Source organism: Peromyscus leucopus, chromosome 17, assembly GCF_004664715.2.
Source record: "Peromyscus leucopus breed LL Stock chromosome 17, UCI_PerLeu_2.1, whole genome shotgun sequence".
Classification (NCBI taxonomy): Eukaryota; Metazoa; Chordata; class Mammalia; order Rodentia; family Cricetidae; genus Peromyscus; species Peromyscus leucopus.
This window is the reverse complement of record NC_051077.1, coordinates 51375808-51389007: the sequence shown is the minus strand read 5'-3', so window position 1 is coordinate 51389007 and position 13200 is coordinate 51375808. Positions and strand designations below refer to the sequence as shown.

The 13200-nt window shown below is 51.4% G+C and overlaps 1 protein-coding gene across 3 annotated transcripts in view; it reads left to right on the top strand.

Moving 5' to 3' along the window:
* The window catches only part of Lzts1 (leucine zipper tumor suppressor 1), a 54256-nt gene extending 41419 nt beyond the window's left edge, over positions 1-12837 (top strand). For all 3 annotated transcript variants that reach the window (XM_028883832.2, XM_028883833.2, XM_037211785.1), the window contains exons 2-4: positions 2493-2974; positions 4971-5768; positions 9148-12837. In XM_028883832.2, the coding sequence (XP_028739665.1) occupies positions 2630-2974; positions 4971-5768; positions 9148-9810 (1806 nt within the window). In that variant the 5' untranslated portion in view covers positions 2493-2629 and the 3' untranslated portion in view covers positions 9811-12837. The remainder of the gene's footprint in view (positions 1-2492; positions 2975-4970; positions 5769-9147) is intronic.
* The last annotated feature ends 363 nt before the right edge of the window (positions 12838-13200 follow it).

Genomic DNA, 13200 nt, shown 5'->3' with positions numbered 1-13200 from the left:
GACTGTGGGTGTCAGTGAAGGATTCGGGATGTGCAGAGGAGCCCTAAGATGTACTGTGAGCATGACGGGAAGCCTGGCAGGGTTTGCACCGTAGACACCCCGTGTTTGTGATGTGTGTAACAAACAAATGGGGAAAGGCATTGGCCCTCTCACCTTTGATGCAAGAGCCAGGGGAGAGGAGATGGCAGGCATAACAGCCCTAAACAGATTTATTTAGTATGTTTATCACTTGCCTTCCTTGTTGCTGCACTAGAATACCTGACGGAAGCAACTTGCAGGAGGGGAGGAAGGCTGATCTCACCTCAGAGTTTGAGAGGGTCACACAGCCTATCAGGCAGAGAAAGCATGGTGGCCAGGGTATGCAGTTGGGGCTCTTCACGTTTTATATTTTGTGGTTTTTTTTTTTCATATATGTGTGTATGTGTGTTCACATGTATATGGGCACACATGTATGAAGGTGCACATGTATCCATATGTACGTGGAGGCTACAAGTTGGTGTCAAGCATCCTTCTTCATCCAAGCTCGGTATCTACCTTTCTCTGTTGAAACCAGGCCTCTAACTCGAACCTTGGGCTTGTCAGGTGGGTCACCGTGCCTGCGCTATACTTATGGGTTCTGGGAATCTGAATTCTAGCCTCCCACTTGCATGGCAAGCCCTTCATCCATGGACCCATCTCTGCAGGCCTGCTGCTCACATCTTGATGGATCAGGAAACAGAGAACTCTGGGTGAAACAAGAACTGGCTGTGTCTCTCTTGCTTTACTCACATGGCCCTATGTCTGCCTGTCAGATCCCAGTCCGAAAGGTTCCACAGCTTCCCAAAACAGTTCCACCAGCTGGGACCCAAGCATTCAAATACATACGCTGTGGGGAAGCCATTAGCATTCAAACTTAATACACACATGCCCCATGTTGCAGTTACACTTCATCTGTCACTGGCTTTTGAAGGCACCATGCTGTCATAGGCTTCTGTTTATCCTAGACATATCTGTAGGGGCACACGTACTGTGCCAAGCATCACACTGCACTCCGTAAGCATGCTCCATCTTCCTACAGTTCCTATCGAAGTGTGGGCGTCTCAGCCAGGCTGGGTGGTTCATCTGCAATCTTAGCACTTGGGAGAGTAAGGCAGCAGGCTGACTTGAGCTTGAGGGCAGTCTGGGCTCTCTAATATCAACCCAGTCAGAGCCACATAGGTTTTCATATTGAAATTTTTCTTAGCCAAAGCCAGTGGTCTGGCCTTACAACATGGCATGTATGATCCTCACCAATGTATCCGTGCTGTGCAAGAAAGGAGGAGCCATCTGCCCAAGAGGTGATGGCTCACTGGGTAAAGGCACTTGCCACCAAGCCTGGGGGCTCAGGTTTGATCCCAGGAATCCACACAATAGAAGACAGGACCTAGTCTTGAGTGACACAGTGTGCAGAATGCAGAAGGTCCTCCTGTGTGTGGACGGCCTCCGCTCTCAGCGTCCTCCCTGCCTCCTGAGCTTGCTCCCTGAACCCATCCATCCCCAGACTTGTCTTTCTGCAGCGGCAGCTCCTTTATCAGCTGTCTCTGCACACTCACACCTTTGCTGTAAATTCGCAGCTCCGGCGCCTCCCTCACTGCCTACAGCCTTCCTACTCCATCAAGCCCAGGTGCCCATCAGCTTTTACAAACCTACAGTCTCAAACCAAACCCCGTTCTTCAGCCCAACTCACCTACAGTTGCTCAGCTTGTGATCTTCCTTGTTTTAATTAGTGACAAATCCTTGGCTGCTTTATAAAAACATTAACATTTAAAAAAAATAATTCTTAAAGTTATTTATTTGCTTTTTCTCTTTATTTCTATTTCTTTTGTTTGTGTGTGTGTGTGTGTGTGTGTGTGTGTGTGTGTGTACTCACGCGCATGCTAGGGATAGAATCTAGGTCCTTGGTAACTTCCCTACTGTTAATAGAATTTTAAATAAAAGCCTGGGCTTTGGCAGCCCCAATGAGCTAGGCTCTGCTATCCATCCCCAGTATACTAATTAAAGAGACCATCATGAGGCCCCCTGCATCATGATCTCATCTAAAACTAGTGAGTTCAAATCACATTCCCAAATACCATGAGCATATGTCATTGGAGATGGATGCATCTAAACCTTCGTACTCCCTGGGTATACAGAACTCTGTGCCCCTCCCCATAAACATCCTGACTTCTCCTTAGCATAGTTGAAATGGGTCCTGTAGATTAGGTATGGGCTATCTATCCACATGGGGATCCATGGGTAGTGACATATGGGCTCCATGATCCTGTGCTTCAGATCCACTGGATGGCCATATCATATCATCTGGCCTGTTCATATCATCAGAATGATGGAAACACTCATAGGTAGAAGAAGCAGAGCTAGCATCTGGCCGACACATTTCTCTACCATCCAGGTTTCAATGGTAGGAACAACACTCCTGACATCATCATGGCGGTGCTGTGTCTAGGTCTATGACCTCCCTCTGTGTCTCTTTCCAGGTCCATGGCTCTCCCAGGCTCTGAGAGGGTTTGGCTCTGACTACAGTCCCCTGGCTGCGCCAGGACTACATTTTGCTGCTACAGTGTCTCCAGGCCCCTGGTCTATCTACCCTGCCGGCCCTTGGCCACGTGTCACCATGGGCAGCGTCAGCAGCCTCATCTCAGGCCACAGCTTCCACAGCAAGCATTGCCGCGCCTCGCAGTACAAGTTGCGCAAATCCTCCCACCTCAAGAAGCTCAACCGCTACTCGGATGGGCTGCTGAGATTTGGCTTCTCCCAGGACTCAGGACGCGGCAAGTCTAGTTCCAAAATGGGGAAAAGCGAAGACTTCTTCTACATCAAGGTCAGCCAGAAGGCCCGAGGCTCCCACCGTCCAGACTACACAGCCCTATCCAGTGGGGACGTGGGGGGGCAGGCTGGCATAGATTTTGACCCAGCCACCCCACCTAAGCTCCTGCCCTTCTCCAATCAGCTGGAAATGGTAAGTGAGGCTCTCTGACAAAGGTGTCTGGGGGCGCTGGAACAGGGTGAGAAGTAGTAGGGCTGAGTACCTTGATCCAAGCATTCAGGCCTTCAAGAGGCCAGAGCAGCAGTGGTGAGAGCAGACGTATTTGGCCTCACTGCAGAAATCAAAAGTCTATCCCCTAAACCGGAAATCTTAGGTTTGCCCTGCCGCAGAGGCAAAGGGGAATCCTAGCCTTTCTGGACTCCGCTCTGACATGACCTGGGTGGTTCAAGTCGGCCAAATGTCAGCCAGTTCACGGGCTAGGGAAGAAGAGGGGCCCTTACCCCCCTGGAAGAGTTGACAGGAGGAGGAAGACGCTCTCTAGAGGCCTCTAGGAGGTGAGCATTCTCACCCTGCCCTACCTGTGGTTTGGTTTCTGGTCCCCTTGGCTGGAGAAGGGCCCTGGGATTTTGTTCTTGTCAAATGAGCAAGGCTGCCCACAAGAGCCCTGGGTATTTGGATATCTAGCCCCTCCAACAGTTCAGGCTCTCGTAAGCTCACTAGTGCACATTGGAAACAAGTTACCTGTTTAGTCCCCGTGGCCACTCTGTGGCAGAGTCAATGGCTTGAAAACACAGGTTAAATACCCCTTACCGGAAATGCTGGCGAACAGGAGTTCGAGGGGTTTCAGGGCTGTTTTCTTTCAGACTATGAAATATTTGAACAGACATAATGAAACACCTAGGCACAATATTCATTTATGTTTCTTATATACCTGACACACAAAAGTGGAAGATGATTATATGATGTTTTAAATGATTTATGCACAAAACACAAATCTCCTAGCGTATGTGTTTTTTTTTTCTTCTCCCCACTCTTGGCATCTTTGTTTGAACTCAAAGCCTTGCAGATTCTGGAGCACTTCAGATATGAGATTTTTTAGGGCCAGTAATTCCCAACCTAGATTAAGAAAGATGCCGGTGTTTGCACAGAGCTTTCCAAACAAAGGCCCTGTGAAGGGCAGAGTCCTCCTCTGAGGGAAACTGCAAATTTCAGAAAACTTCCAACCTGGACTGGAAGTAGTGATGTACAGTCTTGTGCTGGGCTCAGTGGAAGAGGCGGGGGGAAGGGGGTGCTGAAGCGGACACAGTCTGCTGTCCTAACTGTACCACATCTCAGTCCCCATCCAGCCTCTCTAGAGGGCGGGACCAGGTGGCAGCGGTTGCTGTTAGTGCCTAGGCTATCAAATCACTGAAGACGTTCTTAGGTACAGAGGGTGTGTGTGTGTGTGTTTGAAACTGTCCAGAATTCTCTATACAGACCAGGATGGCCTGGAACTCACAGAGATCTCCCTGCCTCTGCCTCCCAAGTTAAATAACTAAAGGCATATGCCATCATGCCTGGCCTTAGAGTGTTTTCTTATTATTTTGTAAGATTTGTTTATTTTTATTTTTTATGCATATGGGTCTTTGCCTACATGTATGTATGTGTACCACATGTGTGCCTGGTACCCACAGAGGCCGGGAGAGTGTATCGGATCCCCTGGAACTAGAGTTACAAAACAGATGTGAGCCACCATATGAGTGTGGGGAATAGAATCTAGGTCCTCTGAAAGAGCAGCCAGTGCTCTTAGCCACTGCCTCCAGCTCCCTCAGAGGGCTTCTTAATCCTGGTGTACTGAGGTGGGTGAGATACCTCAGCACTTGAGGGCTTGCCACTAAGCCTGACAACCTGACTTCCACCTGGTGGAAGGAGAGAACTGACTCCTTCCTGTAAGCTGCCCTCTGACCTCCATGTGTACGCTGTGGCATGGATGTACACAGACACATATAAGTACACAAGAAAAGCATTCTATACTCAGCCGGTCCAGAGTGAATGACAAGGTCTAGGGTGGCTACCAACCAAGAAGGGTGTCACTTGGGCTCTGAGCTCAGGTGGGCTCATGAGGGTGGCATATGTGCGCCCACCGTGAGGAAAGGTGAGATGAGTCTGGAAGGGACATTCAAGCCTGTGTGGTCCTTTGTTTCCCCAGAGTTCAGACAAGGGGGCAGTGAGGCCCACCGCCTTCAAGCCTGTGCTGCCACGGTCAGGAGCCATCCTCCACTCTTCACCCGAGAGTGCCAGCCACCAGCTTCACCCCATGCCTCCAGACAAGCCCAAGGAACAGGAGCTGAAGCCAGGCCAGTGCTCAGGGGCCCTGTCTGACTCGGGCCGGAACTCCATGTCCAGCCTGCCCACGCATAGCACCACCAGCAGCTACCAGCTGGATCCTCTGGTCACCCCCGTGGGGCCTACCAGCCGTTTTGGGGGTTCAGCCCACAACATCACGCAAGGCATCATCCTTCAGGACAGTAACATGATGAGCCTAAAGGCTCTGTCGTTCTCTGATGGGGGCAGCAAGCTGGCTCACCCAGGCAAGGGAGACAAGGGCTCGTCCTGTGTGCGTTCCCCGCTCTCCACGGATGAGTGCACCATCCAGGAGCTGGAGCAGAAGCTGCTGCAGAGGGAAAGCGCGCTGCAGAGGCTACAGCGCAGTTTCGACGAGAAGGAGTTCGTCTCCGGCCCGACCTTTGAGGAGCGGCCAAGGCGAACCCGGGACGAGCTGGAGTGCCTGGAACCCAAGAGCAAGCTGAAGCCAGCCACGCAGAAGAGCCAGCGCACACAGCAGGTGCTCCAGCTGCAGGTGCTGCAGCTGCAGCAGGAGAAGCGGCAGCTGCGGCAGGAGCTCGAGAGCCTCATGAAGGAGCAGGACCTGCTGGAGACCAAGCTGCGCTCCTACGAGCGGGAGAAGACCAACTTCGCCCCTGCGCTGGAGGAGACCCAGTGGGAGGTAAGGCTCCACTCGTCCCGCCCAGGCTTTGCTGACAGCTACCACATCTGTGCTGGCAAAGCAATCTCAACACCGAGTGCTCTGGCACCTGCTGCTAGAGACAGCTTTATGTATGACTAAGGAAGGGACTCCTGAACTAGCATGGGGGGGGGTGATCTGAGTCAGTTCTGAGTCTCCTGCTCTTTCCATCATCATCGTCATGGCCCCCCAGTCATTGAATTCACTAGTCTAGTCTTTGGTGAGAAAGCCAAAATCCAGACAAGGGAGGCTCGGCCGGGCTGCCTGAGGGCTGACCTCACATATGGGAGACTAGAAAGATGCATGGGCATGCCTGTGTTTGTTGGGTCTATTTGGTGCTTTGGGGGAAGGGGCCCTAACCACTGCCACGTGTGTAGGCAATCAGTGATGGAATTGCCCCTCCTTGGGGAGGTGTAAGTTCATATTCTACTTGATCAGCTAGGATTTAAACACAGAGGAAGAAGAAAAAGGACAAACAGATACACAGTCACACTTTGGGGACAGGTTTTGCTTTGTTTTCTTTTGTTTTTGGTTTTGTTTTGTTTTTTTGTGGGTTTTTTTTTTTTTTTTTTTTTTTTTTTTTTTTTTTTTTTTTTGTGCTGGAGATTAAACTTATGGCCTCAAGTTTGCTAGGAAAACACTCCATCACTAGTCTATTTCTTCAGTGCTTCAGTCATCTTGGAATCAGTCATGTGAGCCTGGCCTGGCTGGAGAACAGTCAGGGTCCCCTCATGAATCCTGCTGGTTGGAAAGTAACTTTCCTTCCTGAGCAGTCCTCATGGGCTAGGCAGGCAGTGGGTGTGTGCACATCAGTGCTGTTGTTCAGTCCAGAAACGTCTATGTAAGGAAGGAGAGCAGTTGTTCTATTTGAATGGATTAGCAGCAGGCCTGGATGGGGTGGTGCACGCACCATCAGCATCACAGCCCTAACTGCCTGGAGCTTCCCGTAGTCACAAGAAGGGTGAAGAAAGGGACCTTTTGTGCATCTCAGAGATAAGTAGTGAGTGTTGGCCCGTGTCGTCCATCCTTGTGGTCCAGTCTGAAACCAAGTTGGATATTTCAATGATCTTGTTCCTACCTTGGCTAGTCAGGATACTTAGAAAAACAATAAAAAAAAGTAATAAATAGTGACAGGAATATTGTTATAAACCCATTTAATTTACAGGGAATTTAGGAAGTGCCATGTTCTTCTATCTAATCCTTATAACCACATTATGAAGTAGATATGTTATAGTTTTTCAGTTTATAATTAAGGAAACTGATACACAAATTAGTTCCGATAGCCAATAGCTAGCTAAGTGACTTGGTTAATGTCTGATACATAGGAAAGATCAATGCTAGGATTTAACGATAAGAATGTGGGCATGTACATGCTACAGTCCAAATGTGGGGGTCAGAGGTCAACTTTCCGGAGTTGGTTCTTTTTGCCGTGTGGGTCCCAGGGACAGAACTTAGCTGGTCAGAGTTGGAGACAAACGTGTTTACCCTGTGTTTACCATTTCACCTTAACCCGCCACAGAGTTCATACTTTTAATTGCTTGTTGCCTCCATGCTAACGTGTGCCAGCTTCACCTGGTGCAGAAGTGATCCAACCAGGATTCGAAGCCTGTGCTTTAAAGTGATTGTCCTACCTCCCTCCATGAGATTCTAGGCTTGGTTTGTTATTCAGGTTTTTTTTTTTTTTTTTGTCTTCATAACAAAATGCACAAGACGTGCCATTTACAAAGAGGAAAGGTTTGTAATATTGGAGGCTTCACTTCATGACCAGTTGGCAAACAGACTGTGGTGAAGCAGGATATCATGATTGGGGCGTGTTGTAGCTGGAGAGTTTCTCTCCGGGTCCCGCCAAGCCCCCGGCAAGCCCCCGCAGTTCCGCAGGCCACTTATAAAAAATCACTCAGACGCTTATATTACTTTTAAAGTGTATGGCCACGGCAGGCTTCTTGCTATCTAGTTCTTATATCTTAAATTAACCCATTTCTATTAATCTGTAAGTTGCCACGTGGCTCGTGGCTTACCAGTATCTTAACATCTGTTTCTCATGGCGGCAGCTGGCAGCGTCTCCTTTCTCAGCCTTCCACTCCCCAGACTTCTCCTCCTTGTCCCGCCTATACTCCCTGCCTGGCTACTGGCCAATCAGCACTTTATTTATTAACCAATCAGAGCAACACATTCAGAGCACACAGAACATCCCACAGCAGCATGTGGCCATGTATGGAGATTAGCATCCCACAGTCCCCTTCAAGGGTCAATGACTCAAACATCTTCCACTAGGCCTTACTGCTAAGAGGCTCCTCTACCTCTCAGTGTTACCACATCGGAAACCAGGCTTTTAACACATGGGCTTTGGGAAAAATTCAAGGTCGGGACTTGGCCTTGTCAAGAAATTCTGGGCTCTAGCTGTGCCTGGTGGTGAGGCTGTGTTCTTCTTTACATTGGTCAGTGTTTCATTGGGAGCAAAGCTTTACCGGGAGAGGAAGAGGGGAAATACAGGGGTGGTGGCCTCTAGTTTTGTTCCAACAGTCCATTCTGTAGTACCAAGCCCTGGCCTTCATTTTACTAGTCTAGCTGGCTTTGGTCACCAGGCTTCCTTTTTTGGTGGGGGAAGGTTCATGCATACTAGGCATGAACTTTTTTTTTTTAATTTTTCTTTTCTTTCATGCTTTCTTTTTTTAGTTGGAGATGGGAGGGGGTACCTGAGACAGGCTTGATATGTATAGGCTGGTGTGGACCATGATTTCAAACCATAACCATGACCCTAAATAATGCTTATGACCCCAAAGAGCCAAGACCCTAGAGACACACTGATCTGACTTCATTGTGTTCTTGACCCAATTTTGATGGCCAATGGGTGAGGTGGTTGGGGAAGCGAGGAAGGGAGGAAGACCACCGCCCATTGTTTGGCAGATGTGTGGTGGACACTGCCTGTGATCCCACACTGGATGGCTAGCCTTTGGGGTGCAGCAGGACAAGGTGAAATAGTCTTACCCCAAAGGTGAGTGCAGGGGAGGGTACGTACAGGTGTGAGGTCTGTGTATTTGCATCCTGAAGCCAATATCCCCAGTGTTGAAGGTAGGTGACAGAACTGGGAGCAGTATGCAGAGTAAGCCATTGATTATTGAGTTGCATATAGCCTTGGGTTTGAGCACAGACTGGGACGTGGAGCCTGAACTGGAGATGAGGCAGGCACTTGGAAATGCAGGCAAGAAAAATAGATCATGTACATGCACGAGAACTGTGTTCAAGGAGCACTCTGTCAGGAGCAGCCTCAAACCTCTAGGAAGTGGAAATGTCATCGTGGTTAGGATGCCAATCACTTCTGGCAACCGTGTCTCATTCTTTCTCACCCCACCCTTGGCAGGTGTGCCAGAAGTCAGGTGAGATCTCTCTTCTGAAGCAACAGCTCAAAGAGTCCCAGATAGAGGTGAACACCAAGGCCAGTGAGATCCTCAGTCTCAAGGCACAGCTGAAGGACACGCGGGGCAAACTGGAGGGCATGGAGTTGAAGACCCAGGACTTGGAGAGTGCCCTGCGCACCAAGGGGCTGGAGCTGGAGGTCTGTGAGAATGAACTGCAGCGCAAGAAGAACGAGGCAGAACTACTGCGAGAGAAGGTGAACCTGCTGGAGCAGGAGCTGCTGGAGCTGCGGGCCCAGGCTGCCCTGCATCGAGATGCTGCCTCCCTGGGGCCTCTGGGGGTTGGGCCTACTTTCTCAGAGGATATCCCTGCTCTGCAGCGGGAGCTGGAGCGACTTCGGGCTGAGCTGAAGGAGGAGAGGCAAGGCCATGACCAGATGTCCTCTGGCTTCCAGCATGAGCGGTTGGTGTGGAAGGAAGAGAAGGAGAAAGTGATTCAGTACCAAAAGCAGCTGCAGCAGAGCTACTTGGCCATGTACCAGCGCAACCAGCGTCTAGAGAAGGCCCTGCAGCAGCTGGCCCGTGGGGATGGTGCAGGGGAACCCTTTGAAATTGACCTGGAGGGAGCTGACATCCCCTACGAGGACATCATAGCCACTGAGATCTGAGGGGCTGCCTAGGGGATGGAGGGATGGGGACTGGACCCCAGAAGGCAGGGAGAGCTGAGTATGTTCAAAGAAGCATTTTGAGCCCCTCCCTGAGGAGAAGTCAACTCTGGGGCCCAGACTCAGGAGTCCCCAGTGGTGGGTAGGGGTCACCACACAGCCTTTCCTTCCCTCTTGCCTTTTCCAGTCTAACTAACCCTGCTGCTTATTGGACCTTGATCTCTGAACCCCAAACTCTCCTCGAGATGTGTTCAGGGAGCTTCATGTACTGGTTGATGTTCCCTTCAACTTTGGTCTCATTCAAAGTAGTGAGAAAAGCACTCCACCAGGGAAGGGGGCAACTGCCATACAGGCCACATGGCTACCCAAGGACAGACACATCTTCCCTGGCATCCCCAACCCCTGGCCTCCCCTAGGCATATTGGGGTGCCTTGAGATAGAAAGAAGCCATGCACAACCAGAAGCCTTGGACACTCTTCACTCCGGCCTGTTCTTCTCTGACTGCGGAGGTGGAGGGGTTTGGATTGCCACGCGGTTTAGCCAGCAAGCCATGGGACGAGGGGATGGATGGACAGTCCCACGTTACAGAACCTTCACAGGCCTCACAGGGGTCAGAGTGAGAGGTGAAGGGAGAGAACATGGCAGACAGTGGGATCCAGGGTCTAAAACGCGCTGCACAGCCCTTTTGACCCCAGTGGTCACCCTTTTCAAAGCCATAGACATTGGGGGCCCAGGTAGGGTACCAGGAAACGACATGAGGCGCAGCTTTCCCGGCTGTTCCAGAGGAGCCTCTTATTTCATCAGCCGAGGCCAAAGCAGGGACTTCCTGAATGGTTCAGTTGACCAGCAGCCAATATGGAATCTGCCTGCCTCCCCCCACTCCCCTGCCCCCCCCCCCATCCGAACACCAGGCTCTTGCTTGGATCCAGAATAGCCCATCCACTTAGATAGTGTGTGTGGGAGCTGGGCATTAGCCTCCCTGGCCTGCAGCCCAAGTTAGCAGCAGTTCTTCCCTTCCAGCATCATCTATAAGGGCCGTGTTCTGAATCTTCATCGATTAGGAAGAAGGGTCACCCGAGTGCCAAGTGGGTCGGCGGAGTCGAGGCGGGAGGGATCCAGGGCACACACACAGAGCCTTGTGACTAGTCCATGCCACTCACGCTCCTCCCTCCATGTGGAGCCCCGTGCTGTGAAGATTCAGTCTGGAGAGCAGCGTGCGTGCGAACCTGTGGGAGCCTGGACTTATCCTTTGAAGACATCCAGTGCTAGGGGCAGAGGGAAGTACAGTTGCTTAGTTCAAGGAATTATCTTCTTCTCTTCCCTCCCCCTCCCATTCTGTCTTTTCCAAAGCAAGCCAGATTAAGCAGGCAGCCAGGCTGCTCCATATTCTATTTTTGGCCCCTACCACAGCTGTTGTCGGTAGGGACACCCAGCCCTTGTCGGATTCCTGAGCCATGTGCTTGCCTGGTGGGCGGGACCCAGGGAATAGGAGATGGAAGGGAGGGTCTGGGTGCTTAGCGGGTCCAGGAGCCAAGTCTAGCTCTACCTCCCTAACGCTGGCCCCTAGAGTCTCTGGGTGGACCCCAGCCCGCTGACCTTGTCTTCCCGCAGGCTTTCTTCCTTGCCTAGTGTCTGCAGGCTAGGCGCCTCCCCTGTAGATGGCGCTACTGTCTGATCCTGGGGCTAGGCTTGGCTTCTCCAGCCGACTTCCAAGGTCAAGTGTTTTCTGGTCTACCATTTCCCATAGCCACATATGCTCGATTTAAACCTGGAATCAATCTACAGGCCAAAGACAACATCCCCCACTTGCAGGGTCATACTCTCCCCTGGGCACAGCTCCCAGCCTAGATAAGAAGTTCATGGCCCTCCGTCCTTTGCTCTCTACCAGTCTGTGCCTTGTTTGAGTCCTCCTTCCCACTGAGACTGTCCAGCAGAGGGAGAACAAGATGAGGGTTGATTAGCCGTCCCTCCCTAAACCGGGGGACTCTGCCTTCTGAAAGAAGGGTCAGAAGCTCAGTGCCGTGCCGTGGAGTCCTTGTCCAGGAAGAAGTGAGTGTCATGCCTGGGGCAGGCACACGGGCACAAAGCGTGTACTCTGTCTCTGTGCTGGGTACCTTCTACTCACGGGGAGTTCTGCCCATGGCACTGCCCAGTGGCCCTGCCCCAGGTCATCTTTGAGACCTTTGCCTGGGACCTGCCCAACAGTCAAGATGGCAGACACCCAAGATGGCTAGACCCCAAGGTACCTCCAAGATGCTACTGTGCTGTAACCCAGTAACCCTGCCTTCCTGGGGGCTTTTTTTCCCTCTCTGTCCTAAAGCCTTCTTGCTATCTGTGGTCCATGCCCATGTTGGAAGAGTCATTGAGTGGAGACTGGGGTGTGTGGGCTCAGGGCACACAAGTCGCCAGCCACGGTTTGTCTCTCAGATCCATGCTGTTCCCCAGAGGTGCCTGGCCTGGGAATGCTGCTGCTCTCCGAAGGAAGAATACCAGCCAGCATTGCCTCACAGAAAGGGCCTGCCTCAGGTCTTGCAATGCCCAGACTCCCATGGGGCACCTCCTTGCTCCTTTCTCTTCTCCCTAGGTGAACTTCAGCTTCAGCGGAGGACCATGTGGGGGACTTAGCCTGGCCTCTCTCCGAGAGACAGAGACACTTGCTGGTCCTCTTGGCCCTGGCTCCAGCCTGGCTGTGTCTTCGGTGCGAGAGATGTCCCAGGTAAAGCCAGGCTGGACCAGAGATTTCCCTAGGACCTGAGCTCTCCTCAGATGCCACATAGAGACCCCAGCACCCCTCAGCGGCACCTCCTTTCCCTATGGACCACTCTGGAGCCTGAGGCAGAGGCTGGCTTCCGGGGGCCTGGTGTTCTGAAGACTGTGTACATAGTTATTTTTCTCTCCCTTGTTTCTGGTTTGCTTTGCTCTTGACGGCTTCGGTTTTGTTTTATTTTTGAAGTTCTTTGTTGGCTCTGTAAACTATTTCTGGTAATTTTATGTTTTTATTTATGAATAAAGAATGCCATTTCTCATGTCTTCACGGTCACTTTTGTCTCTTCCAGCTAACCCCTGCTCCTCTGCTATGATGTGGCAGGTGACTCCTGGTGATCTCTCCCTTTGGAGCCAGAAAGGCAATGTCCCTTTGTGCTAGCTGGGGTGGTCCTCACGTAGAGGCCTTGGGGAATCCAGTTCTGTGACCTGGGGAACCCTGCCTTCGATAGCCTGGTGACCTTACTTGTGACGTGTTTTGGGCTGACCCAGAGGAAGGAGGGAGGGGACAAGGGGCCAGTGACTTCAGCACTTCCCAACCCGGCCTCTCACCTCCTCCCTCCACCAGCTGCTCACCTCATAGCCAATATTCGGCCCATTGCATATGGCCTTTTGACAAGGGGACTAGAG